At 42.6% G+C, this 27,973-nt stretch overlaps 1 protein-coding gene and 1 pseudogene across 1 annotated transcript; one reads left to right on the top strand and one right to left on the bottom strand.

Annotated features, from left to right (window-relative positions):
* Positions 1 to 29: 29 nt before the first annotated feature.
* LOC139702949 (guanine nucleotide-binding protein subunit alpha-12-like) lies at positions 30 to 26,771 on the bottom strand (annotated as a pseudogene).
* LOC114083564 (speedy protein E4-like) lies at positions 18,373 to 23,245 on the top strand. Its single transcript, XM_071605743.1, has 6 exons — positions 18,373 to 18,379; positions 18,752 to 19,075; positions 19,689 to 19,747; positions 20,554 to 20,639; positions 21,381 to 21,549; positions 22,291 to 23,245. The coding sequence occupies exons 1-6, from the start codon at positions 18,373 to 18,375 to the stop codon at positions 22,348 to 22,350; spliced, it is 705 nt and encodes a 234-aa protein (XP_071461844.1). The 3' UTR covers positions 22,351 to 23,245.
* Positions 26,772 to 27,973: the final 1,202 nt, after the last annotated feature.

Raw genomic sequence — 27,973 nt, 5'->3', positions numbered from 1 at the left:
GGAGGTGGCACTCAGGCCCTGCACCAGAGATGGAGGGCCAGCAGGCACTGTGCCCAGCAGCACTGGCAATGCATCTCTACAAGCTACCACTAGGCGAAGCTTTTGGGTTAGTCTCAGTGAAGACTCAGAGGTTAGAGAGAAAAGCCATGTGCAAGGCCAGCTGGTTTTTGTGTTTTAGTCATTAAAGAGAGAATGTGTGCGCACACACCATCCTCTATTAAATTGTGTCAGGAAAGGAATGCAGTTCCTGTAAAAAGAAGGCTGTGTTATTAGGTATTGCAGATTAACACCAATGTGAGCACTGGGATTTTCAGTAGTTTCACTAGTCCCCAAATCAGTAGCTAACATGGAGTTCCCACGTCCTCTTGCCTAGAGCTCGTGGCTGGGCTGGAGCCCAGCGTTCTTGAGCCAGGTATTCGACGGCGTGGATCTGAGAAGTCCTGCAGGACCACACTGGCCACAAGTGCCAACAGCCACGCAGGCTGCCTCACAAAGGCACGAGGGGGCTTCCTCTCACTGCAGCATGATGTCCTTCAGGTTCTCCTGCAGGATCGTGTCTTTCACAGCATGGAACACGAAGCGGATGTTCTTAGTGTCTATGGCACAAGTGAAGTGGTGGATCAGCAGCTTGCTGTGGTCTTGTCTCTTTCTGACAAAACACTGGACCAAGTGCTGCTGGACGTCCTCAGTTGGTAAAGTTGCCCTTGAAATCCAGGAAGTGCTTCCTGATGCTGACCATCTTCACACTCTCCACCAGAAAGTCCCCCTTCTTGAGGAAAAAAAAATATGGAGATGTTGAAGAAGAGCAGTTGATGATAGTCTCAAAGATGTTCATCGACTCCATCAGCCAGTTGGTGTGCCTGTCCTCTGTGAGAACCTTTTTGTATTAGCTAGAGGACATCATGAACAGGATTGACATGTTCTCATTAAACACTGGAATCACTTCGGTGTTGAGACCGCTGGCCACCCACATCCAGCATCTTAAGAAGGTTTTTAAGAACAATGAAGTCATGTTCCACAATCTCCTTGGTGGCCTTCCTGGTGTCCTGCTTACTAAGGAAGTAGTTCTGTAAAATACAGGACAAGGAGACATTCAGGAGAAAATAAGAACCAAATATGGCAAAAGGAAAGGGTGAAGGCAAAAGTTACCCTAACTTTGCAAGAAGTTTAACCAAAAACTAGAAACAAATTTGCAGAGTTATACATTCACTTTGAAACAAAGTTAAAAAGGACTGAATGCCTCATTTCAAAATGAATGGAGGCTCATTCAATCTGAGGAGGAATGATCAGAAGCTCTATTGCCAAGTCCCATGGGAAGATCTCATCTAGTTTCTTCTCCAGAAGTCACTGTACTCCAAAGAGTATGGTGACTGAGACTGGATCCCTGGTTGCTTCATGGCTGTGGTGCACCTGCTGCCTAGGAATGTTTCTGTGCAAGGTACAGGATGCTCTGTTGCTATGGTGACGCCCTTCCCAAAGAGGCTCTGTGCAAGAGTCTTATCAATCTCAACCTTGGTAATCAGGCACAGAGCTTCTGAGGCTAGAAGAATTCTAAGCCTGACAAGACAACCACAATGTTTCACTAGCGCGGCTACTTCTGAGCTGGTGGCTTAACAGTAACTCGGACAATGGGCCACCTGAAGTGCTGCAGGAAGCTCCAAGCATTGCAAAGTGGAACACCTACAAGAATGTTTCTAGCCCTGTAATCTTCTAGTGCACAAAGAACACAATGCCTCCATAGTCCTTAACTTCTTGATTATGAGATCCTATGTAAATAAACTTGCTGGGCCAGCTCTTCAGTTGCGTTTCTCCATCACAGTGCAACAGATCCCAGCTCTAGCTCAACATCTGTGTGTGTGTTTTTCTTAATCCACTTCCCCTCACAGGTTTCTTGGGTTCAGCTCTGCAGGGTGAGGCAGACTATCTTTTTCTTTTTGTTTCTATACAATAGATATCTTCTTTGTTTCTCACTTCTAGAACATAACATTCCAAAACCTTACTATGACTTCATTTAGGTTTTGCAATGCTATTTAAATTTAGTCTGCAGTATATTTAATTTTCTTGTCTTAGAAAACTTTGTTTTTGCCTTTGGTTTGGTTGTCTGTATTCTTCCTTTTTTTTTTCTTCTCATAACAGGGATTGACCCCAGGGATGTTTGTCCACTGAGCACATCCTTCGCCCTTTTATTATTATTATTATTATTATTTTTATATTTTGAGACAGGGTCTTGCTAAATTGCTGAGAGCCTTGATAGTTGCTGAGGCTTGCTTTGAACTTGTGATCCTCCTGACTCACTGTTTTGAGCTGCTGGCAGCGTAGGCCTGTGCTTAGCTGTATTCTTCCTTCTTAGAAGAAAGAGAATGCAGAAAAATGAGAACCAGTAAGAAATAAAACATCAACAAATGAATAGGTGAATACAATTATTTCTAATGTACAAACCAGTGTCTCTAAGTTTTCATGCATGAGTCTCTCAGTCTAACTCTAACACTGTGAGGAAGCTGACGGACACTGGGTTTCCTGTCATGTTCTTCAGAAAGGCTTGTTCAACTGCCTCTCAAATGCATTGTGATAAGAAGAAACTAAAATAGAAGATGGAAAGACCTCACCTGACAATAATGGCTGCCATTGTGCCATTTAAAACTGTCTTGCCACACTGGATACCATCTGCTACACAGGTGGCTGGGAGAGAAGCCCAGACCATTTCTGGCACAAAGAGCACTGGGTGGATGTACAGCAGCTGAGACATCAACTTCTGTGGTTCAGAGTTACAAGTGGTCCCAGAAATACAGAAAATAACTAATTGCTCACTTGCCTCTTCAGAGAAGAGCTTCACTTCCACACAAATACAGCTATGGGGACACACATCTGTGCACACCCACACCCATTTTGGATTCCTCCCACTTGTGCTTGGTAACCAATACCCACAGTGGAGAGCAGCTGACAATCTGAAGCCTGACTCACAACAAAAAGCCTGATTTGTTTCTCAGCTTCAATAGGGGTTAAAGCTACTTCTGGGCTCTAACTGAGGTGAACACATAATCACTGCCCAAATGGAGAGACTTTGAGAGCAAAAGGGGGCACTGTTAATAATCAGGCTAGGGCAACAGGCACACCACAGGACTGTCCCAGGCAAACAGGATGCAGTTCCCTAGGTTCTAGCATCCAAGAAAACAAGCTCCACACTTACAGGAGACGGTTTTGTTCTAAACACCATCCTAAACCCTGTATGTCTGTTATTCTTTAAGACTCACAAACTGTGGGTTAATCATTACTCATTGTACAAATGAGGAAACTGAGGCTCAGACAGCATAAGAGGTACTTTCTAAAACAAAACCTGGGTCTGCATGGCCCGGGCTCTTTGACTCTTAGTCCTCACTCTGGGGAAATGAACTAATCTTTTTCATTTGGTGCTAAGGATAGAAGCCAAGGCCTTGCTCATGTTAAGCACGGGCTCTACCACTCAGCTATACCCCTCAGTCCCAGAAGCAAAAAATTCTGATATGTGAGATCCTTTGAAAAAACCAACATTGAGACATAGATTTATTTTACAAATACAGTAAAATTGTCAAGTATTAGTAGAGGCCTGTGTGCTCAAATATGATGTAAAATATCAACTTTCTCCTTTTGGGAAAATTCAAGGATAAAACACTAATCCAAGTAAAATAAAAATGCCATAGGATTAAAGCAAAAACAACCTTGGAAAAAATCTAAAATCTAAAGAATGACACGGTAAAGAGCAAGCCTTTAAATTCCAAGAATTATCCTCTGTTAAAATCAAACAAGTTCTGTGAGATACCAAATCAATTCATGATTGTTTTTACTTTAACTTTTATTAACTTTTCATTTTTCTAACATATAATCCATTTTCCAAACAAGTATATTACAAGACAGAGTTCGCAGGCTTGAACTCTATCTTGTAATATACTGTACACCCTGCACATTCTGTTGTTAAGATATGAATGGACTGGCACTTACTTTTTTTTTGGTATTTCATAGCATTTAGTTTTATTTGTTTCTCTTACCTACAATTGTCAGATTGTTTCCATTCTTGCCTCTACATTTTGCTTTTAGTATTTATATTTCAGATAACTTTTCATACATTTTGCCAAATTTGCTCCAAAAGAACCCACTGAGAAGATCATAATGCTATAATTTGTATCTCTTGAACAAAACTAATATTTATCCTACTTAATTCACATAGATTTGTGAAATAGATCCAAGTTTATGCACTTCTGTTATACAGTCTCCTAAGCCTGGATTCTAAATTTGATTGTACTTGCCTCATGTGAAAAAGGACAAATTTTCCTTAGGTTTAAGTAAAAATCAAATGATGGGGAATTATATTGTTTAGAATTTATTATCTCTGCAGAATGTTCTTATTTCCATGTAGTCACCTACTTTTCCTAGTATATAGCACCCTTTCCACTTTCCAAAGAGCAGTAGCAGATGTAAGACCACCACTCCATTTATATGCTTTGTAAAGAAGAAATCAAGAAAAATGACATGTCACTGAGTAGACTTAAAAGTATTTCCACACCTAGGAAATAGCCTGGACAAGAGAGACAGCACACATGCAGTTACAAACATGAAGTCGCAGCAGCTCACCCCACTAAGAACACAAGGTGAAAACAGAACCATCTCTAACATAACTATTTTTTTCCACTAGCATCATAAAATACTGCTTTGCATGTATTTGCACATAAGAACAGATGTCTTCTACTCAATCTTGTAAGATAGTTTGGGCTGATTGGCAGGTAACACTTGAAAAATATAGCAATTCTAAACCCCCAAATTTTTCATTGAGTTCCATTAATGATTTAAAATCAGGATGCACTAGGGACAGTGGTTTGGATCTGCGGTGTCCCCTAAGGCCCATGCACTGGAGGCTTTGTCTTGCTATTGGGAGGTAGTGGAATTTTTAGAAGGCGGGGGTAAATTAAGAGGTAGTCAAGTCAATGAGGGTGTGCCCTTGAGGAGGTATTGGAACACGGGCCCCTTCCTGTTTCTCTCTTTCCTTCTTGACTGCCATGAGGTCAATAGACCTGCTATGCTTCATGCTCCAACCATAAGATTCTGGGTACCCACAGGCCCTAAGCAACAGGATAAGCAACCATGGACTGAACCATGACTGTTTCAGTCATGGCTTTGGCTCTGAGATCAAGAGCCAAAGTGAACCTTTCCTCCTTTTAAGAGGGTTATCCAGGTTTTTTTTTTTTTTTTGTCATGGAAAACTGACCAAAACACTAAGTTATGCCATGGAAACATCTCAGACATCTCAGGAGTTCAAACGAGAAAGGTGTTGTCCTTGGGCACATGGCATGTCCTCAGTGGATGTTCAGGCAGCTTGTCATTGGGTCCCTGAGGAACACAGGCTGATGGTGGCTGCACCAGAGGCAGAAGAGGGCTTTCTGCACATCTTATATTAGAAATACACAGCACTAAAAAGTTAATAAAGGTGATGTTGACTCTACAGCTGGGAAATACAGACTGCTAGAGCACACAGAGAGGTGGAGCATATATGGGTGGAGACTGTAGGATTTCCCCCTATATGCTAGCCCATGTTTTATACATGCAATCATGTCTGTCCTTGAATTCCCCTGACCCCTGATTTCCCATGATCTAAAACATTAACCAAGCCTTGAAATAAACAGTCATACTTTTGCAGATAACCACATCCATCATCAGGCCGGGTAGACTGACACTGTGCCCTGCCATCTAAATCTATCCTACCCAGTAGTAAGTACTGATTCATCCCAAAGAGTGCCACATAACCCTTCCCGTTTTCTCAGTGTCCCCAGCTCATCTGTGGCATTCAATTCATTCAGCAAAAATGAAACCATGCCCAGCACTGCTACCTGGAAGTGGTTGGGTGGCCAGGAACATTGTGGCCAGCCCTGGCTAAAGTTGAACATGGCCTGAGTCTAAACCCTTGCTGAGAGAGTAAAAGTGACAATGGTGACAGAAAAACCACATATCCAACCTCCAGGGGACACCTCTCTGTGTGCTTTTCTGCCTCAGGTAGTGAACAAAAGCCATATTTGGATGTCTAGGAAGCAAGGGAAGAGGGGTAAAGCCAGAATTTGCTTGGACCTTGCTCTCACCTCCCACTGTGTGCTCACCACATTCAGACCCAACTGGGAGCCTCTGCATGTCTCATCTCTCTCAGGTTCTCTGCACCATGACCTCCAGCTATGTCTCCTTAGACACCCAACTCTGTCCTTTCCACTCAAAGAAACTGCTGGCTCCCCCATGTCCCCTCTGTGTTTTGAAATTCCCCATCTGGACAGTGAGCTCAACTGGCCTTTCTCTCAGGGGATCTAACTGTTAAAGACTGATATTACATATATTTCGCCCTCTTTTTGAACATGATTCATCTGGGACAGGAAATCTCGACCCTGAGAAAAGTCCACTGTAGCAAAGTCCACTGCTTGCACTCATTCTCTTTTTCTCAAGGCTTTCCCTGGTTCTATGGGTCATAGAACATGTATTTCTCTTCAGTTCCAGAGACCTTGGCTCCCATCAGGGCAAGGGAAAGTGAGAGAAGCAGAGTTAGCAAGGTGTAGAGAACCTCCTGGGGAAGAGGTAGACGGAGCTTCCTAGGATGACTCTTTTTCTGGGGGTGGGGTACTGGGCATTGAAAGGGCTCAACTACTGAGCCCCCCCTTTTTTGTATTTTATTTAAAGACAGGGTCTCACTGAATTGCTTTGCACCTTGCTGTTGCTGAGGCTGGCTTTGAACTTACAATCCTCTTGCCTCAGCCTCTCTAGCTGCTAGGACTGCAGGCATGCACCACCATGCCCAGCCTCTTGGATGATTCTTATTCTTATGGACTCTAAGGCTCAGTGGGTGGCTGCACCAAGCAGGACAGCAGGGTGTTTCAGAGTGTTCCCACAAATGAAGGACTTGAGGCCCAGCACAGTCCTGCCCTGTCAACCCATCATCATACTTCACCTTCCCACAAAAATCTTCCTCTTTATTTCCTTCTATAGTGATTTCAATTTCTTTTCTCTCTTGGTACCAGGGACTGAACCTAGGGGTGCTCAACCACTAGCCATATCCCCACTCCTTTATTATATTTTATTTGGAGACAGGGTCTTGCTGAGTTGCTTAGGGCCTCCTTTTTTTTATTTCATTTTTTTATTGGTTGTTCAAAACCTTACAAAGCTCTTGACATATCATATTTCATACATTAGCTTCAAGTGAGTTATGAACTCCCATTTTTACCCCAAATACAGATTGCAGAATCACATCGGTTACACATCCACATTTTTACATAATGCCATATTAATAACTGTTGTATTCTGCTACCTTTCCTATCCTCTACTATCCCCCCTCCCCTCCCCTCCCGTCTTCTCTCTCTACCCCATCTACTGTAATTCATTTCTCTCCTTGTTTATTTTCCCATTCCCCTCACAACCTCTTATATGTAATTTTGTATAACAATGAGGGTCTCCCTCCATTTCCATGCAATTCCCCTTTTCTCTCCCTTTCCCTCCCACCTCATGTCTCTGTTTAATGTTAATCTTTTCTTCTTGCTCTTCCTCCCTGCTCTATTCTTAGTTGCTCTCATTATATCAAAGAAGACATTTGGAATTTGTTTTTTAGGGATTGGCTAGCTTCACTAAGCATAATCTGCTCTAGTGCCATCCATTTCCCTGCGAATTCCATGATTTTGTCATTTTTTAGTGCTGCGTAATACTCCATGGTGTATAGATGCCACATTTTTTTTAATCCATTCATCCATTGAAGGGCATCTGGGTTGGTTCCACAGTCTAGCTATTGTGAGTTGTGCTGCTGTGAACATCGATGTGGCAGTATCCCTGTAGTACGCTCTTTTAAGGTCTTCAGGGAATAGTCCGAGAAGGGCAATAGCTGGATCAAATGGTGGTTCCATTCCCAGCTTTCCCAGGAATCTCCATACTGCTTTCCAAATTGGCCGAACCAATTTGCAGTCCCACCAGCAATGTACAAGTGTACCCTTTTCCCCACATCCTCTCCAGCACTTGTTGTTGTTTGACTTCATAATGGCTGCCAATCTTACTAGAGTGAGATGGTATCTTAGGGTGGTTTGATTTGCATTTCTCTGACTGCTAGAGATGGTGAGCATTTTTTCATGTACTTGTTTTTTTTTTAACATTTTTTTAATTGGTTGTTCAAAACATTATAAAGCTCTTGACATATCATATTTCATACATTAGATTCAAGTTGGTTATGAACTCCCAATTTTACCCCAAATACAGATTGCAGAATCACATCGGTTACACATCCACATTTTTACATAATGCCCTATTAGTAACTGTTGTATTCTGCTACCTTTCCTATCCTCTACCATCCCCCCTCCCTCCCCTCCCATCTTCTCTCTCTACCCCATCCACTGTAATTCATATCTCTCCTTGTTTATTTTCCCATTCCCCTCACAACCTCTTATATGTAATTTTGTATAACAATGAGGGTCTCCCTCCATTACCATGCAATTTCCCATTTCTCTCCCTTTCCATCCCACCTCATGTATCTGTTTAATGTTAATCTTTTCTTCCTGCTCTTCCTCCCTGCTCTGTTCTTAGTTGCTCTCATTATATCAAAGAAGACATTTGGTATTTGTTTTTTAGGGATTGGCTAGCTTCACTAAGCATAATCTGCTCTAGTGCCATCCATTTCCCTGCGAATTCCATGATTTTGTCATTTTTTAGTGCTGCGTAATACTCCATGGTGTATAGATGCCACATTTTTTTTTATCCATTCATCTATTGAAGGGCATCTGGGTTGGTTCCACAGTCTAGCAATTGTGAATTGTGCTGCTATGAACATCGATGTAGCAGTATCCCTGTAGTACGCTTTTTTAAGGTTTTCAGGGAAAAGTCCAAGAAGGGCAATAGCTGGGTCAAATGGTGGTTCCATTCCCAGCTTTCCCAGGAATCTCCATACTGCTTTCCAGATTGGCCGCACCAGTTTGCAGTCCCACCAGCAATGTACAAGAGTACCCTTTTCCCCACATCCTCTCCAGCACTTGTTGTTGTTTGACTTCATAATGGCTGCCAATCTTACTGGAGTGAGATGGTATCTTAGGGTGGTTTTGATTTGCATTTCTCTGACTGCTAGAGATGGTGAGCATTTTTTCATGTACTTGTTGATTGATTGTATGTCCTCCTCTGAGAAGTGTCTGTTCAGGTCCTTGGCCCATTTGTTGATTGGGTTATTTGTTATCTTATTGTCTGATTTTTTTAGTTCTTTGTACACTCTGGATATTAGGGCTCTATCTGAAGTGTGAGGAGTAAAAATTTGTTCCCATGATGTAGGCTCCCTATTTACCTCTCTTATTGTTTCTCTTGCTGTGAAAAAACTTTTTAGTTTAAGTAAGTCCCATTTGTTGATTCTTGCTATTAAGTCTTGTGCTATGGGTGTCCTATTAAGGAATTTGGAGCCTGACCCCACAATCTGTAGATCGGAGCCAACTTTTTCTTCTATCAGACGCAGAGTCTCTGATTTGATATCAAGGTCCTTGATCCATTTTGAGTTAACTTTTGTGCATGGTGAGAGGAGGGGATTCAGTTTCATTTTGTTGCATATGGATTTCCAGTTTTCCAACACCATTTGTTGAAGATGCTATCCTTCCTCCATTGCATGCTTTTAGCCCCTTTATCAAATATAAGATAGTTGTAACTTTGTGGATTAGTCTCTGTGTCCTCTATTCTGTACCATTGGCCACCCGCCTGTTTTGGTACCAGTATGCTGTTTTTGTTACTATTTTTTTGTTGTTACTATTGCTGTTTTTGTTACTATTTTTGTTTTTGTTACTATTGTTCTGTAATATAGTTTGAAATCTGGTATCGCTATACCGCCTGATTCACACTTCCTGCTTAGAATTGCTTTTGCTCTTCTGGGTCTTTTATTTTTCATATGAATTTCATGATTGCTTTATCTATTTCTACAAGCAATGCCATTGGGATTTTGATTGGCATTGCATTAAACCTATAGAGAACTTTTGGTAATATCGCCATTTTGATGATGTTAGTTCTGCCTATCCATGAACAGGGTATATTTTTCCATCTTCTAAGATCTTCTTCTGCTTCTCTCTTTAGGGTTCTGTAGTTTTCATTGTATAAATCTTTCACCTCTTTTGTTAGGTTGATTCCCAAGTATTTTATTTTTTTTTGAGGATATTGTGAATGGAGTGTTTTTCCTCATTTCCGTTTCAGAAGTTTTGTCGCTGATATACAGAAATGCCTTTGATTTATGCGTGTTGATTTTATATCCTGCCACTTTGCTGAATTCATTTATTAGTTCTAGTAGTTTTTTTGTAGACCCTTTTGGGTCTGCTAGGTATAGAATCATGTCATCCGCAAATAGTGATAATTTAAGTTCTTCTTTTCCAATTTTTATGCCTTTAATTTCTTTCTTTTGTCTAATTGCTCTGGCCAGTGTTTCTAGAACTATATTGAATAGAAGTGGTGATAGAGGGCATCCCTGTCTTGTTCCAGATTTTAGAGGGAATGCCTTCAATTTTTCTCCATTCAGAATGATGCTAGCCTGAGGCTTAGCATAGATAGCTTTTACAATGTCAAGGTAAGTTCCTGTTATCCCTAGTTTTTCTAATGTTTTGAACATAAAGGGATGCTGTACTTTGTCGAATGCTTTTTCTGCGTCTATCGAGATGATCATATGGTTCTTATCTTTAAGTCTATTGATGTGGTGAATAACATTTATTGATTTCCATATATTGAACCATCCTTGCATCCCAGGGATGAATCCTACTTGATCATGGTGCACAATTTTTTTGATGTGCCTTTGTATCCGATTCGCCAGAATTTTATTGAGGATTTTTGCATCTAGGTTCATCAGAGATATGGTCTGTAGTTTTCTTTCTTGGAGGTGTCTTTGTCTGGTTTCAGAATCAGGGTGATGTTGGCCTCATAGAATGTATTTGGAAGAGCTCCCTCTTTTTCTATTTCCTGAAATAACTTGAAAAGTATTGGTATTAATTCTTCTTTAAAGGTTTTGTAAAACTCCGCTGTATACCCATCCGGTCCTGGGCTTTTCTTGGTTGGTAGTCTTTTGATTGCTTCTTCTATTTCATCCATTGATATTGGTCTGTTCAAATTGTGTGTATCCTCCTGACTCAGTCTGGGCAAATCATATGTCTTAAGAAATTTATCAATGTCTTCACTATCTTCTATTTTATTGGAATATAGGTTTTCAAAATAATTTCTAATTGTCTTCTGCATTTCTGTAGCATCTGTTGTGATATTGCCTTTTTCATCCTGTATGTTAGTAATTTGAGTTCTCTCTGTTCTTCTCTTCGTTAGCATGGCTAAGGGTCTGTCAATCTTATTTATTTTTTCGAAGAACCAACTTTTAGTTTTGTTAATTTTTTCAATAGTTTCTTTTGTTTCAATTTCGTTGATTTCCACTCTGATTTTAATTATTTCTTGCCTTCTGCTGCATTTGCTGTTGTTTTGCTCTTCCTTTTCTAGGGCTTTGAGATGAAGTGTGAGCTCATTTATTTGTTGGTTTTTCCTTTTTTTGAGGAATGACCTCCAGGCGATGAATTTCCCTCTTAAAACTGCTTTCATTGTGTCCCATAGATTCCGATATGTTGTGTCTGTATTTTCATTTATCTCTAAGAATTTTTTGATTTCCTCCTTTATGTCTTCTGTAACCCCTTGATCATTCAGTAACATATTGTTCATTTTCCATGTGATATAGGATTTTCCCTTCCTTCTTTTATCATTGATTTCCAGTTTCATTCCATTATGATCAGATAAAATGCATGGTATTATCTCCACCCCTTTATATTTACTGAGGGTTGCCCTATGGCATAATATATGGTCTATTTTTGAGAAGGATCCATGTGATGCTGAGAGAAAAGTATATCCACTTGATGATGGTTGATATATTCTATATATGTCAGTTAAGTCTAGGTTACTGATTGTGATATTGAGTTCTATAGTTTCTTTATTCAACTTTTGTTTGGAGGATCTGTCCAATGGTGAGACAGGTGTGTTGAAGTCACCCATAATTATTGTTGTGGTCTATTTGATTCTTGAACTTGAGGAGAATTTGTTTTATGAACGTCGCAGCACCATTATTTGGTGCATAAATATTGATAATTGTTATATCTTGTTGGTGAATGGTTCCTTTTAACAGTATATAATGTCCTTCCTTATCCCTTTGGATTAACTTAGTCTTGAAGTCGATTTTATTCGATATGAGGATGGCCACCCCTGCTTGCTTGTGAGGACCGTGTGCGTGGTATATTTTTTCCCAGCCTTTCACCTTCAGCCTGTGTATGTCTTTTCCAGTCAGATGTGTCTCCTGGAGGCAGCATATTGTTGGATTTGTTTTTTTAATCCATGTTACCAGCCTATGTCGCTTTATTGGAGAGTTTAAACCATTAACATTTAGAGTTACTATTGATATATGGTTTGTACTTCCAGCCATGTTTGATTATTTATCTCTCTTTTTTTTTTTAATTTAGTTTGTTTCTCCATGATTAGCTTTCCCCCCGCCATCTGTCTTTACTGAGGTACTTCCCACTGTTGGCTTTGGTTATTGTTTTTCATTTCTTCCTCGTGTAGTGTTTTGCTCAAGATGCTTTGCAATGCTGGTTTTCTGGCTGCAAATTCTTTTAGCTTTTGTTTATCATGAAAGATTTGTATTTCGTTGTTGTACCTGAAGCTTAATTTTGCTGGATACAGAATTCTTGGTTGGCATCCATTGTCTTTCAGTGTTTGAAATACATTGTTCCAGGATCTTCTCGCTTTCAGCGTCTGTGATGAAAAATCCGTTGTTAACCTTATTGGTTTACCCCTGAATGTAATCTGCCTCCTTTCTCTTGTAGCTTTTAATATTTTCTCTTTGTTCTGTATATTGGATATCTTCATAACAATGTGTCTTGGCGTTGGTCTACTGTGATTTTGTATGCTCGGTGTCCTGTATGCATCTACAATTTGTATATCTGTTTCCTTTTTTATTTCTGGAAAGTTTTCTGTAATTATTTCATTTAGCAGGTCACTCATTCCCTTGGTTTGAATCTCTATACCTTCCTCTATCCCGATGACTCTTAAATTTGTTTTTTTTTATGTTATCACATATCTCTTGGATGTTTCTCTTGTGATTTTTAACCAGCCTATCTGAGTTGGCTAGACTCTTTTCAAGATGATATATTTTGTCTTCATTATCTGACGTTCTGGCTTCTACTTGCTCCACTCTATTAGTGATACTCTCATTTGAGTTTTTAATTTGGTTTATAATTTCCTTCATTTCTAAGATTATTGTTTGATTCTTTTTTATAATCTCTATCTCCTGATAAAGATGCTTAACTTCTTCTTTTATCTGTTTATGTAATTCAATGTGTTCTTTCGCTGCTTGAATTTGCTGTCTCGTATCCTCTTTAGTTCTTTATATGACCATTTTTCTGATGACTCTATATCCTCTTGAATATTTAGGCTGTCCTGCATTGTTTGTACTCCTTTTCTTCCTTGCTTTTTCATGCTGCTCATGTTGCTTCTTGTTCTGTTTGACTGCTGAGTTACTGTTTACTCCTATAAATTTATTTGATATTTGGGAGGAAAGGTATTAGAAGGGAAGGGAAGAAGTCACTAAAGAGAATGAGAGTAAGCAGGTAGAATTCAAGGAAGGGGGAATAAGAAAATTGAAAAGACAGAAGAAAAGAATTAAAAAAAAGAAAAAGAAAAAAAAGAAAATTAAAAATAATAATAATAATAATGAAAATTAAAATTAAAAAAATAAAATAAAATGAATTAAAAAAAATTTTTAAAAAACAGCAACAAAAAAAAATTTAATAAATGCAGTCTTAGAGTTCTATTAACTACTCTTCCAGTAGGTGGAGCTGTGCCCACCGGGCCAAGCTTCTCCTCTCAGTAGGCGGAGCCAATCACTGTGCAGCAGCTTTTCCTCCCGGACTGGGCGGGTCTCCAATCTTGAGTGCCTAGGGCCTTCTCTTGTGTCTAGTCACTTCCCCACTTTTCCTCGAGCCAGGCCCCTCTCACCGGTGACGCTCACCACAATACTGGCTACACGCCAGGTCTGCTACTCCTGTGATCCCTGTTTTCATGAACGCCTGGGCACACTCTCCCTGTTTGCCATTCCCTCGGACCCTAAGTTTGTAGAGCTTGGGGCTGAGAACCCCCAGCGAGTTTGCTTGCCCTCTGGTAGCCACGCCCCCGGAAGCTGGTGCAAGAGACCTCAGTTGTCAGCACTGGTGGGAGCGGTAGCTGGGAGTTCCGAGCCGCGGTCCCGTGCCACTCCTGATTCCCCCGTGCGGGCAGGGCTGTTCACAGAGCCGGGCCGGCGGGGGCCCAGGCAGGCAGCGGCCGTTCGTACGTTTGCTGCAACGTGTGGGCAGTGGCCGTTTAGGCGGCGGCCGGCGGGACTGTGCCCCTGCTCCGCGTTGCCGAGATTCACTCGTCTGGGACAAATTGACACCTCCAATAAACTTACTAATTCCCGGCAGGTCTCCTTTCAGCGGAATTTTGCTAGAAGTTTCTCAGCAGGTAGCATGTAGGTGTATTAATGGGTCTCTCCGATCCCATTACTGCGGAGGCATTGAAAGTGCTGCCTCCTCGCCGGCCCCCATGTTGGGTCCTGCTTAGGGCCTCCTTAATTTGCTGAGGGTGACTCTGAAATCATGATGCTCTTACTCAGCTTCCTGAGCTGCTGAGATTATAGGCATGTGCCACAGCACCCTGCCCGATTTCTATTTCTTTAGGATCCCAACTACCTTCTCCAAACAGAGATTTTGAAATTTTAAAGTACTATAGTAAAATACTGTCATTCCCATTTAATTAGAATCTGTGAGGAACGGGCCGACAAACTGTACTGTAGTGATCCTACATGTCACCTTATGCTACAAGTAGTTAACTGCAAAGCACAATGATTCACTCTGTTATCTCCCCAGTATAACTATCATTATTGCTGCATCAGACTGTATCCATAGAAGGAAAAAAAGTTGCAGAGGTGAAAGTACATATCAAACAGAATCTGCACATGTTACTTCATTTTAAAACAAGGTAATCACATATATTAAGATGGACTGTGCCTGCTATCAAGAACACAAGCAACAATAAAGGCTGGCAAGGATATGGGGAAACTCATACATTGCTGGTGGGACTGCAAATTGACGGAACCACTCTGGAAAGCAGTAAGGAGATACCTCGGAAAACTTGGAATGGAACCACCATTTGACCCAGTCATCCCACTCCTAGGTTTATAGCCAAAGGATCTAAAATCAGCATACTACAGTGACGCAGACACAACAATTGTTTATAGCAGCTCAATTCACAATAGCTAAACTATGGAACCAACCTAGGTGCTCTTCAACAGATGAATGGATATATATACATGGAATATTACTCAGCCTTGAAAAGAATGAAATTATGGCATTTGCTGGTAAATGGATGGAGCTGAAGAATATTATGCTATGTGAACTAAGCCAATCCCAAAGAACAAATGTGCAGATTCTAATTCCCAATAATGCAGGTGTGGAGAATAGAGGTATTTTAGATTAGACAGAGAGGAGTGAAGGAAGGGGAAGGGTCATGAGGGTAGGATTGACAGTAGAATGAATGGTACATTATTACCCTATATGCAGATATGATTATATGACCAGTGTAACTCTACCTCATGTACAACCAGAAGAATGAGAACTTATACTCCATTTATGTAAAATGTGCCAAAATGTATTCTACTGTCATGTGTAAGTAATTAGAATAAAATAGTTTTTAAAAAAGGATGAAATATGCCTAACTGCAATATGTCTAGACCAGGTGGCCAGCAGAGATAGGAATTGGCAAACTATGAGTTGAATTTGAGCCAAAATTATTGGGACTTTTAAAGGTGTAGAAGAGAATTTAGTTTGAACAGAATCTTCTCACACAGTCATGCATCATTTAACGCTCAAGATAAGGACTGAAAAAATGTGCCCATAGGAAATGTGTCTTTGGGGGAAGTCACAGAGTTCACTTACAGAGGCTAAGTTGGCTCCTATATCAACAGGCGATACTATCGTGTGAGATCAATATCATATATGTGGACCATCACTGACCAAAACATTATCATGTGGCATGTGGGTGTACTTGAAGGCTGTCCACTACAAGGGAGAGTGTGAACTTCTGATTTGCTATGAGAGAACCCAAGCAGCTCTGATGCTTAAAGACGTCATGAATAGAAATTGAATAAGCGGAGCATCTATGCAATTGGTTTTCCACAGCAACATGACCTGCTTCCTGACAGCCAGGACCTGAGAGAGAGCTGCCAAGGAACTCATGGTCACTTGGAAGGCTGCTGGGTGCTCATTCAACTCTGAACATCCAGGGCTGCAAAACTAGGTGGACACTCACTCTCAGCTGATAACACAAATCAACCTACATTTACTCCTGCTTGGAATGGGGTCATCAGAATCATGTAAGACATTAAAATGCAAAATAAAACTTCAAGCACAGCATGAATAACAAACATGATCTTGTTGATAAGGTCCAAGAGTGGCAAAAGAAAGTCTTGCAGCTTAAATGTGGAATCAACCCAATGCCCACTGAGGGATAAACAGATGGACAAAAGATGTTATCTTCTCTTCTGCTATTCAGCCTTAAGAAAATGGGAAATTCTGACCCCTTCTCCAGCAATGTAGGATCTTGAGGACAGTACACAAAGTGAAATGACCCAGACACAGTGGGACACATACTGTATGAGTTCACAGTCCTCAACACAGAGGGTTCTCAATTTCATAGAGACAGAAAGTATAATGATGGCCAAATTGTAGAAGGAGAAGTGGGAATTAATGCTTCATGGGTGAAGAATGTCTGTTTATGGTGATGGAAAAGCTCTCCAGATGGATAATACAGCTCATGCCCCACATGATGACGTTATGGCCAACGATGGAACAATGCACCACATACATGAATTTCTCCCACAGTATGACAGCACAGTGAGATTATAGCCATCTCAGTTGGTGTAAGAGCACTCTAGGATGTTTATACAATGATGAATCACCCTATAACACATTTTTAGGAATATATCTCCATTATTAAGTGAGACATGCACGAAATTGACACCACTCACCCTCTACACACCACGATGGTTAACATGGCAAGTTTTCTACACATTTAACCACATTCTGTAGACAGAAAGATAAAACATGGATTGAATGCCCAGCTGGAAAGCAAAAGGCTGAGTTAGGACGTTTGGAAGCAGCTTCCCAGTTCCACTGGGTGCTGGGTCACATCCCATGCACTTCCCATCTTTTCAGTAAATACTATTCTCTGTCTTCAATGGGAAAATCTCCCATTTGTTTCCTTTTCTACATGTGAGGCTTTCCATAGGGTGCATGGGTGATAATGAAATATGCAGGTCAAGAGCAATGTCTGTGCTCCCAAATATGCTATGTAACTGAGAGAGATTGATTGGAACTGAGAGGCTAACCTGAGGTGATCCATAGACTCCCAGAAAGTGTAGACACTCTGGGAAAACCATGAGCATGGGTACAATTTCCTATGATTTTATGACCTCAAAAGGAATCCTTGTGTCAAACATGCCTAAGTGCAGAGTGTGTGTCCCCTTAACAGATTTCTGAAAACAGTGAAGACCAGTGGCACTTAGCAGATTAGATTTGCTAAACTGAGTGTTTCCTTTTAGGGTTTTCAAGTGATAATTCAGTGTACGTGGGTTCTTTTGTACATACTGAGCTCCTTCTTGGGAGGTCATGTCATTTCTGCCCTCCCCCTTCTTCCTTGCCATACTCCTTAATCTCCCACTGCACTGAACTCTGAAATGGAAATGCCCAGAGGTTGGGTATCTAACATGTGTTGTGTTGAGAATGGAGAGAAGAACCCATGTCTAGACAGAAGTGAAAAAGGGGTCAGAGACAAAGTGGACAGAGTTTGGATTAGTAGCAGCAGAGACTATCTCCTCTAGAATTCTAGGACAGGTGCACATTCCAGTCTGACAATTGCAGGTGTTTTCCTTCAAACTGGTTGCCAGGTTGGAATAAGCGATGACATCAGAGGCTTCCAACCTTCCTGACTGGAAGGGACAGACTCTGTTGACCACTGGCAGTGCAGTGGGCAACAGTTTGTCCTCAGTACTGTTCTTCACCTGGTTTCTCCTGTTTGGAGAAGAGCGAACAGACTCCTATTCAACCAAATTCTGGAGAAAGATTTATCTTTCTCTCTAAGAACCTAGGTTTTGTAGAAGGAAGACAGAGTATTGGAGAACTTATGGAGGATCAACAAATCTCCCAGTCTGGGCAATCGCCTTCCCTGGCAAGCACCTCAGAATCCCACCTGGAGGTGGTGGTAGATGATGAGGTGGCAGGTCCATCAGGTGAGGGAGCTAGAGTTGAGAACTGATTTGACATGATGACTGGTAAGGAGGAAGGGATAGAGCAGCCAGAAAGGTGGGAAGCCCACTTTTGAAGTTCAGAATAGGCCACGGGACAAGGAAGTCCACATGGATGGAAAATCTGCAGAGAAAGGAATTGGGCTAGAAGATGAGATCTAAGTTCAGGAAATGGGTACAGGGGATGTAAAAAGGGTCACTCCACCCATGAGAGAAAGTGTCCATAATGAGAAAGAGTTTTGAGGAACAGGGAGATGGGACAATGGTAAGGAGAAGACAGCTACCAGCCAAGCTAAGAAGGCAACAGTTGAAGGTCTGGGGTGTGGGAGGTGAACTGGTATCAGAGGATGAAAGGATGAGTTCCAAATACAGGAGCCTGACTCTGCTTCCTTTACTCAGCTCTGTGGGTAAAACCCTGCCTCCCATGTCGGTCCTCGAGGAAGAGAGAGTGGACCTCAGAATCTGAGGGAGACTCGGATGATGATCCCCCGGAGATTTTTGATTCAGTACCTTGGGTAGAATCTGGCCTCCTGCCTGAGACCACTGGCCTAAAGAGAAAGAGAGAGTCCTCCACTGAATCTGAGGATGAGCTGGAGGAACTGGAAAGTGAGCCAAATCACCCCTGGGATGTGGTGTCACTGTGTGGCCTCAAAATGAAACTCAAAAAACGGCGCATGAACTCGGTGCAACCAGAACACCATGAGGTTTTCAAGAGGCTTCTAGGTAGGGAGACACCCAGGTAGCGCCCTCCAATCCTGCTCTTTACACAAACAAGGAACTTACAGCCACTGCACTTTTCCAAAGAGCCCTGCTATCCCTGAGATCCCCATTCCTGGAGGACTCAGGACCCATGTACCCTGTGAAACTCTTAGATGATGGATGATTACATTACACCTGAAAAATGACCCTGCTTGGGATCACAGAGCTTGATTCCAATTAACCTCACTGATTGCAGACACTGTGGTTCTAATAGATTTCCTCCTCCCTGAGCGGTGCCTATCAAACTAGAAAATAACATAGTAACTCTAATTCTGAGGTGGTGCATTCTTGGGGGATGATGGGCCCTCGCGGTTTACTCCAAGTTCTTAGTCATACAGACGTCTATCTCTTACCCCAACCCTCACTCAGTTGTTTCCCTGGGGGGGTTTCAGGGCAAAGCAGCTTTCCCAGGAATGTTCCTGTCCTTTTCCTATCCAACTGGGATATCGGGCTCTTTTGGGCTCTATTGCACTCCAATCCCACACCTTCTTCAGTGGAGGTCCTATTCTTCTCTCTGTTGTCTATCACCCATGAAGCCCCTTCTGGTTCCCAACTAACACCAGTGTTCTGTTCACAGAAGATCCTGTTGTCAAAAGATTCCTGGCCTGGGACAAGAATCTGAGAGTGTCTGACAAGGTGAGGTTGTTCTCTACTGGGCAGTGATCCTGCTCCAGCACAGCCTGGATGAGGAGGGATTTCTAGCCCACGGTCCTTCTGTCTCCATGTAGAACCAACAAGATGTGCCAAGTCCTGACCCTTTGTGACTTGTCAACATCTCTCTTCAGGGCCTAGCAGTTCCATGCAGTGAGGACAGGTGGACCTTGCTTCTGCTTGGGGTGTTGCATTCCTATCCTCCTCTCTCGGCTATTGTTACCTGAGATTTTGGGCGCCTCTCCTCTTTTATTTTTTTAAATATGTTTTAGTTGTAGATATACAGAATACCTTTATTTTTTATCTTTATGTGGTGCTGAGGATCGAATCCGATGCCTCACATGTGCTAGGCAAGCTCTCTACCACTGAGCCAAAACCCCAGTGCTCAACAGCCTTTTTTCTGTGATGCTAGGGATTGAACCCAGGGCCTTGTGCATGCGAGGCTAGCAACCACTCTACAGAGTGAGCTATATCCCTATTGCTGGGGCTCCTCTCCTCTTTGCACTTCTTGGGACCCCCTGTTCTCCAGCTTACCCAAGACCCTCCTCACCCAGCTGACCTACATGCCTTTCCTCAAAAGGTCCCCTCAGAGCTGATCCTACAGAACACCCTAAGTCTCTTCTTCCCCCAACTGCTCTGACTGTCTCAGGTCCTTCCCCAAACCAGCAGGTCTCCTTACGTGGTGAACTTCTCTCAGGGGCACTCTTCACCCCAGACTCCCATTCCTGTCCCCTCTTTCCTCCTCTTCCAGGATGTGACCTCTCTCTGTGTTTTTCTTCTCTCTCCATCAGTACCTCCTGTCTATGGTCATAGCTTATTTTAGCCGGGCTGGCCTCTTCTCCTGGCAGTACCAACGAATCCACTTCTTTCTGGCCCTGTGAGTATTGGGTCTCCTTCATCAATCAGGACTCACTACCTGGGAGGGTAGGAGGGGAGCAGAGGGGCACTAACCTTTCTTTTACTTTTAGCCTCTTTGTCCTGTTTGCTCCGTGTTCACGAGATCACAGCACTGTAGTATAGTTTGTTTTTCTTTTCCACACTTCCCGAGTCAAAGCAACACACAAGCTCCCTAAAGGCCAGTTGTTAAAGAGTCAAGGAAACCTAAAGCCCACCTGAGAGGAGTGGAGGAGAGCATGGGCACCTCCTGTCCCTGGCAGAGAGACTGGAGGTGCAGCCACATCTGACTGCTCTTCCTTCCTGTATCTATACCAACATTGCTCTGTTTTCTGCCTCTGGATTTCCAAGACAGATGCCCAATTCCCAGCCTGGCACAGGTCCAGTGTAGGGTGGTCCCCTCTGGTTCTTCATACAGGAGTCTTCTCACATTTGTGGCTTTCTACACACACCCTAAAAATTCTTCCAAGATGGGTCCAACCACCCCTTAGGACTGCCCCACAACTGTGTTGCTCAATGCTTTCTAGAAAAGAGCTGGAGTTCTTCAGAAGGTGTGTGTCTGGCAGAGTCCTCTGGACCAAGGCATGGTCCTCTATAACACTTAATAGGGCTGGTGCAGTCCTGTCTGAAGATGGTCCTCTGGGAGTCCGTTTTGGGAAGCTGACTCCAAGGGGAGGTCCTTCTTGGTTGTGCCTCTAAAGAGCAACCTGGTTTCTTTCCCCAGCTACCTGGCCAATGACATGGAGGAGGACAACCAGGCTCCTAAACAAGAAATCTTTCGTTTCCTCTATGGGAAGAGCTACGCCCAGCGTCCCCTGTTCCACAAACTGCGATATCAGTTCATCTGCTCCATGGACTGGAACACTCGGGTTTCCAAGGAGGAGTGTGAGGAGGTGGGTGGTGCTGTGTGTGCTTGTGGGGGGAGAGGGATGGGCTGACTGGAGCGACACAGGAAGGTGGGTGGCTGCAGGTGGGCTCTGGGGAGGAGAAAGCTCAGGAGGGAGGGAAGGACTTCCTGGGCAGTCCTCAGTTTTGCATTTAACCATGTTACTAAGTATTCTTGATGGATCCAAGCAGAAATATTACTAATGTTCAACCACTATTCTACTCAAATCAGGGACAATGATAAAGCTTGTCTCTTGATAAAATCAACTTTTCAAATTTGATGGGAAGGGACACCAAAAGGATTCTATCTGTCAAAGCATCTTTACAAATGCTTAATTTATTTATCTGATATAGGAAAATATGCTCGATTTTTATTGAAAAGAAATCTGAAAAAATGTGTCCCACATTTTATATAACATGATCCTGATAAGTGTCGTCCATGTGAGTAATAGCTGAAATAATGTTGTGATATCCGTATATAGCTACTTCATTTGTCACCAGGCTAAATAAATCTAATAATTACACCTTGCTATGTCACCTCCTTTGTAGCTGACAGAACTTAGTTAATAGAATCAAGCCTCTCAACATTGTAGTTTTAGATATTTGTACACTGTTGAATCACAGTGACTAGAAAGTCCAAATCAAGGTGAAGTAATTTTAAGGAATGGGAAAATAAATTAACCATAACTTCAAACCCCTCAATATCCGGTAAAGTCATCAGCTTTGGTGGGGGCTCTTTTCCTTTCCAGATTCAAGCTTATGATCCGGAGCTCTGGGTGTGGGGCCGAGATCGCACCCTCATTGCCTAGAAGTCCTGGAACTATGGAGACCTGAGGGGAGGGACAAAACTCTGTATCCCTGGCTTGATGACAGACAGAGTCAGTGATTGTCTATTCAGGATGCTCGAGGATCTAACTTCTTGATCCAGTCCTGTCCACCTCCACCCACAGCCACCCTCTGAAGATGGTGAAATAGCCTGAATCTCCAAGTCAGCTTCATGGTCTCAAACTCCAACCACACAGATGACTCCCTAGAGGTGTGCTGGGTGCTCTGAGGCTACTCAGCCAGACCTGAGAGAGAACCGTTTATCATTCAGAATGTGCTAGAAATCCTTAACCCACAGCAATTGGGCCCACATGTCAGCTCCGATGAATGGTTGATCTTGGTCTAAAGTGAATATCCTTTAGCCATGAATATCTCTCTCCTCCTGAAAATTTCTTTTTACCTCTCCTTAATTCATCTTGGGTCACTTATCCTTTAAGGATACCAAGCATGGAGATGATTTATTTACAGGATTTTCACAGTTTTAGTACATATGATAAATGTTGTTTATTTTGAACTATGTTTATTTTAAATAGTTTTGAGATAGATGTTGTTCAGAAAATTGTTGTTTTTTATTGGTTTTGTGATTAATGTTATAACACGTTTGTGTACATAATTATTTCTCTCAAGATTTTAATCTTTTTATCTATTACTTTTATACCTCAGTAGTATTATCCCATAGTCTTATAAATATAGTTTTTATTTGATGTTCAATCACCATTATTGTGACTACTGAGCTGCCAGTATTTAACTTGCCTTGATATGTTTTCTGTCATTTTAAAATATGTATCATTCGAGAGCACATGTGTTATGTGCTTGTGAAGAGCACAGCACAGTGCATTTGTGAAAAACTGAATAAAGTTGAAAATCTCCTTACCTTAATGATACATATGATCATGTCATTCCAGATTGGTTGTTTGCTGTCAAATGATACTGCTGTTTAAAGTGTTGTTTTTAATTGACCAAATTTGTAACCTGTGGGGGAGAAAACCACCTCAATTATTTTTCATGTAGCAGAACAACAGAGAAGGTTGTAGAACTTAAACTAGAGACTGGAAACAGGAAACACAGGGAGGACGTTGCGAGAGAGAACACAGGAAGAATAAAAGAAAATTCTGGAGGAATTCCAAAGCCAAGGTAAAAGTAAAACTTCCTGGTAAAAGTCCAAAGACAGGGACACCCAGGGAATGGAAGACTTTGCTACTTGAGTCACAATGGGAGTCTTTTCCGCAACCTATGTATGTTTCTAGTTTTACATAAGTGAAGGAAATCCAAAGGGTATTGTTGAAATAGAAACTCATGAAGGAAAATAAGGTACTAGAGCAGGTTGGGAGAAGAATGAGATGATAGGAAGTGCTAAGGTTGCTAAATAGATAGGCACAGAGAGGAAAGAACTAAGAGTGTGGGCACTGAATGACTGCACACAAGCATCTTGGGAGATGGGAGAGAATATAGAAGCAGCTGTGGAAAGAAGCAGGTGAAGAAAAGTATCAGCAAGAAGTTAAAACAAAGTTAAAGAGAGGTGGCAACAGAGCCAGTGATGAGATGTGATGTGGGGTTAAAGAGGCAAGTGGAGATGATGTGAAGAGGTTAGAAAGGACCAACATGGAACAAGTTTAAGGTTGGTTGAATGTGTTAAAAGAGGGATGGTGGTTGGGTGAGTTGAGCAAGTGAAGAGGTATAAGTTCCTTGAAGGAAGAAGTCACTAAAGACTGGCACTGTGTAATGCAATTCTGATGCTGATCAATTGCATGGAGGTCACTTGCTACAGATTGAGGCTGCAAGCCCCCTCTACACTGCCCTGTCTTCAGAAACCAGCTGTAAGCTCCAGGTTTCCCAGGCCATTCACACTTCTCACCACTGGTATATATTTGGGGATTCCCAAATATATACTACTGTATAATTCTCTATAATATCCTACTGTATAATTCTCTATAATATCTCACTGAGGTTAGAAGAGCACAATCCTATAATTACTGATTTGTCATGTAAAATAGGACACAAATTGGGACCAGCTAACATAAGAGGCACATGGCTTGAGGTCTAGGAGCGTCTGAATGAAGGCTGTCATGTCCTCTGGATGCAACATCTTCAGAGGACATGGATGTATATGACCTACCAGGGAAGCTGACCTTGGTTTCAGCTGAGTTTTTACAGGAATTTAACTAAGCATTTGGCATGAGTTGGATGAGCAGAGCAATAAACTAGGTTCAAGTGCTGCTCTCTGGGTACTTACCATAGAGTGTGGGAGACAGGTTAGTGTCCAGGTGGTATGGATAGAGATGGGGGAATCACAATGTAAACTATGTAGCGGGAGTGTGGCATCAGGCAGCATTAGGGTCTCCAGACTGTTTTGTTTTTTTTTTTCCCTGATCCCCATGTGCGAAGTGCCCTTCAGAAGACCCTGACCAGCAAAGCCTTCTTGAGGAAAGGCCTGTCTTGGGTAATGCTGGGCGGGCAAGCACTAAACTCTGACTTTGGGGCCCACCGGAAGGCTTCCTTTCTGACCCCACCGATTTGGCCTTCCTATTCCCACTGCAAGACTGAGTTCCTGGCCACACCAGAAGTCCACTTGCACAGCTCACCAGAAATCCATGTTCCTGGGCTCACAGCAGGTCTGAAGGCAAGTACTTGATTTTACTTCCCAAGAGGCTATGCACCTGGTCACTCCCACTTAGGGACTATCTGGAACATGCCTGCTTCGTATAACAGTTCAGAGGAGATATGCTGTGAGCACTGGCTCCCTACAGGCCTCCCGCATTTCTTCCCTGGTTTCTCCTTAGATCAAGGGAATGTCTAGAATGCATTTTCTTGGTGTGGTGTTTTTCCTGATTGAGTCTTGATTCAGTTTAGGTTACACACATCTATACATATGGTAAAATGGTAAAATACCTACAGACTTCTTGCATAGATGACAATTTCCTAATGTACAGTCTTGTCATGCACATGCATTGGGGTATAATGCATGAATGGTACATTGAACCTGTGTATTCTGTCATTACAAGGTTCCTTGAAACTGTATTTTGATATAAAAAAGCAAAAAATTCTAAACAAGCATTTATCTTGACTAAAAATTACAGAGCTTGGAGAGCACTGTTTAACTCTCATTTTATGGATCTTTGGGAAAGACTGCTCTTATCTATAGCAGCCTGGCAGATTCCTAGAGGGAAGGGCTGGGTTGGTCCTTCTGGAAAAAGTCACAGAAACATCTCTATCATTATTTTGGTGATAATTAAATGGGCATGAGGCTTTATATCTTATTTAGAATAGCCATTTATTTACTTATTTTTTAACTGCCAGGGATGGAAACCAGGGCTACATGCATGCTAGCAATTCATGTACTACTGAGTTATACACCTAGTCTCCATGAAGAAAATTGAGCTAACAGTTCTGTAAGTCCAAGAGCATGGTTCTGGAATACTAGCAATTCCTCCAGCTCCCCAGACATCACAATGTGGTGCAGAAGTAGAAAGGGAGCAGGCCAAGTGCAAAAGGAGTCATATGCATGGTGTAGACTCCCTAAATAACAACCTGTTCTCATAACTCAGTATGTGAAACCTGCATTAATGCCTTCTGAGGTGAGTGTCCCCATGATCTAATTACCTTCAATTTGGCACCACATATAAAAGGTTCCACCACCTCAATACTGCCACACTGGGGAACAAGCTTCAGGCATTTGAACCACTGGGAGGCACATATCTAGTTTCAGTAAGCTGTCTTCCTCTGACTGTTCCATTTCCTGTGACTCCTTGGCTTGGATGGATTTGCTATCTGCATTACCCAGTATTTGAAGTTTTATGGGTAACAGGGAGGGGCTATAATTTAGAGTGGGGCACTGGGACCAACACTGAACTTATGATAACAAGCCAATTCCAATTGGGGAGAGCCAGCCACACTAGAAATGTCACCACATGATGAGGGGAGGGTGTGAAACTTTGGGCTACATGTCAGCCAGTGCTCCAGGAAGCAGAGGAAGGCTAGAGATTGGGTTCTACTGCAAGACAACTGAAACTATCATGCCTCCCTAATGAATTCCAGTAAAAACTCAGGCCACTGAAACCAAGGTGAGCTTCCCTGGTTGGTGAAGCACTGAGCACATCAATGTCCTGAGGACACAAATGCTTTCACTAGGGCCCCTCCCACACCTCATGTCATGTGTCTCTTTGGGGGCTGGTTCCAATTAGTGTCCTAACTTGGGGGTCCCCGTGAATAGGAAGCTTCTAAGCAAACTCCACTCACCTCCTCCCCAGCAGGTTCTCCACACCTTGTCCTCTCTTCTCAACATCCTCCGTCCTCTGGTGAGTCAAGGTCTCTGCACCTCCAAGAGTGTTTCCCCTCTGTGACCACAGATCCAGTGACATCCTTGGGAAAAACAGAATGAGCGTCAATGGTGGACTTTGGTGGCTTCTGCCCAACATGGATTTAAGGGTCCAGTTTGCTGTCCCAGCTGAAATGAATTTAAAAGGCAGGAAATATATATGGAAAGTTCATGTTTAGGAATTTAGATTCCTGAGAGGCCAGCCCAGAGACAGCCCAGCTCCCTGGCCAGATAGGGAGTGTTCAATCCACAGAGAAGGAGGGGACATGGGGTCAGCAGTGTCCCTGAGCAGAAAGGACAGAATATCTAAGGCAATTAGAGGTCTCTAGTGCAGAGAACTAGAGAGAACTAGAGAGAGGCGAGTTTTAGAAGGGAAGGGGCACAGCAGAACTCCCCAGCACAGTGTCTTAGGCTGGGGCGACTGTGTGCTGTTGACTTCCAACCAGAGCACACAGGCAGTGGGAGAGTCTAGAGCAGGGGACCAGTGAAAGGTGTTTCCTGGCAGTGATGAGTCAGTGGGTGAGATGTTCCCTGCAGGCCAGCAGAGACTCTCTTGTATTCAGCATTGGGTACCCCCAATCCCCTACCAGGCTCTGGGTCACAAAGGGGACTTCAGGGACTTCAGGTAGCTGATGGAGAAGTGATTAGATGTCACACACCAGGGAAGAGAAGGCAGTTTCTCAAAGAGAAAATCTGGGTGGGGGAGCGGCCTCGAAATGCCAAACTTTACCAACATTCAGCATCTGAGGCCCAGCCATGTGGACTCTTCCCTAATGGAGATGGAAACTGTCAGAGCAGAACTGGGGGCTCACAGGTGAGGGGAAATTCAAAGCAAGTGGAGGTTCACACAGAGGCCTTTGCTCCTGTGGTTCAAGGGTTGGGTTTCCCTTCCAACATGTGGAAACCAGAGCAGTGCAAAGCCCAGCCCCGTTCATCTCAATCTGCATGGGGCTGCACAAAGTGTCCTAAAGGTTTTGGCTGATGAATAACACAATGTATTCTGCAAAGTGTATGTATGTATGTATTTATTTATTGTAGTTGTAGATGGACAGAATGCCTTTATTTTACTTGTTTATTTTTATGTGATGCTGAGGATCGAACCCAGTGCCTCATGCATGCTAGGCAAGTGCTCTGCCACTGAGCTAGAGCCCCAGACCCTGCAAAGTGTATTTAGAACAACAAGAATTTGACTGTGATTCTTGCCTAAACGCTGGGCATCTGTCTAGTCAGATGTGGGAGAACAAGTGCCCAAGGATACACAGTTTGAGCCACCTGACCTTGTTAACTGGCTG

The sequence above is a fragment of the Marmota flaviventris genome, chromosome 19 (genome assembly GCF_047511675.1).
Source record: "Marmota flaviventris isolate mMarFla1 chromosome 19, mMarFla1.hap1, whole genome shotgun sequence".
NCBI lineage: Eukaryota > Metazoa > Chordata > Mammalia > Rodentia > Sciuridae > Marmota > Marmota flaviventris.
Note: the sequence above shows the minus strand (reverse complement) of the source record. Positions and strands in the feature narration are given on the sequence as shown.

Excerpts from the sequence above, each read along its gene's own strand:
- LOC114083564 (XM_071605743.1), top strand. Across the intron at positions 19,076-19,688 it reads GGTTTTCAAGAGGCTTCTAG|AAGATCCTGTTGTCAAAAGA; the intron begins GTAGGGAGACAC and ends TTCTGTTCACAG. Across the intron at positions 19,748-20,553 it reads ATCTGAGAGTGTCTGACAAG|TACCTCCTGTCTATGGTCAT; the intron begins GTGAGGTTGTTC and ends TCTCTCCATCAG.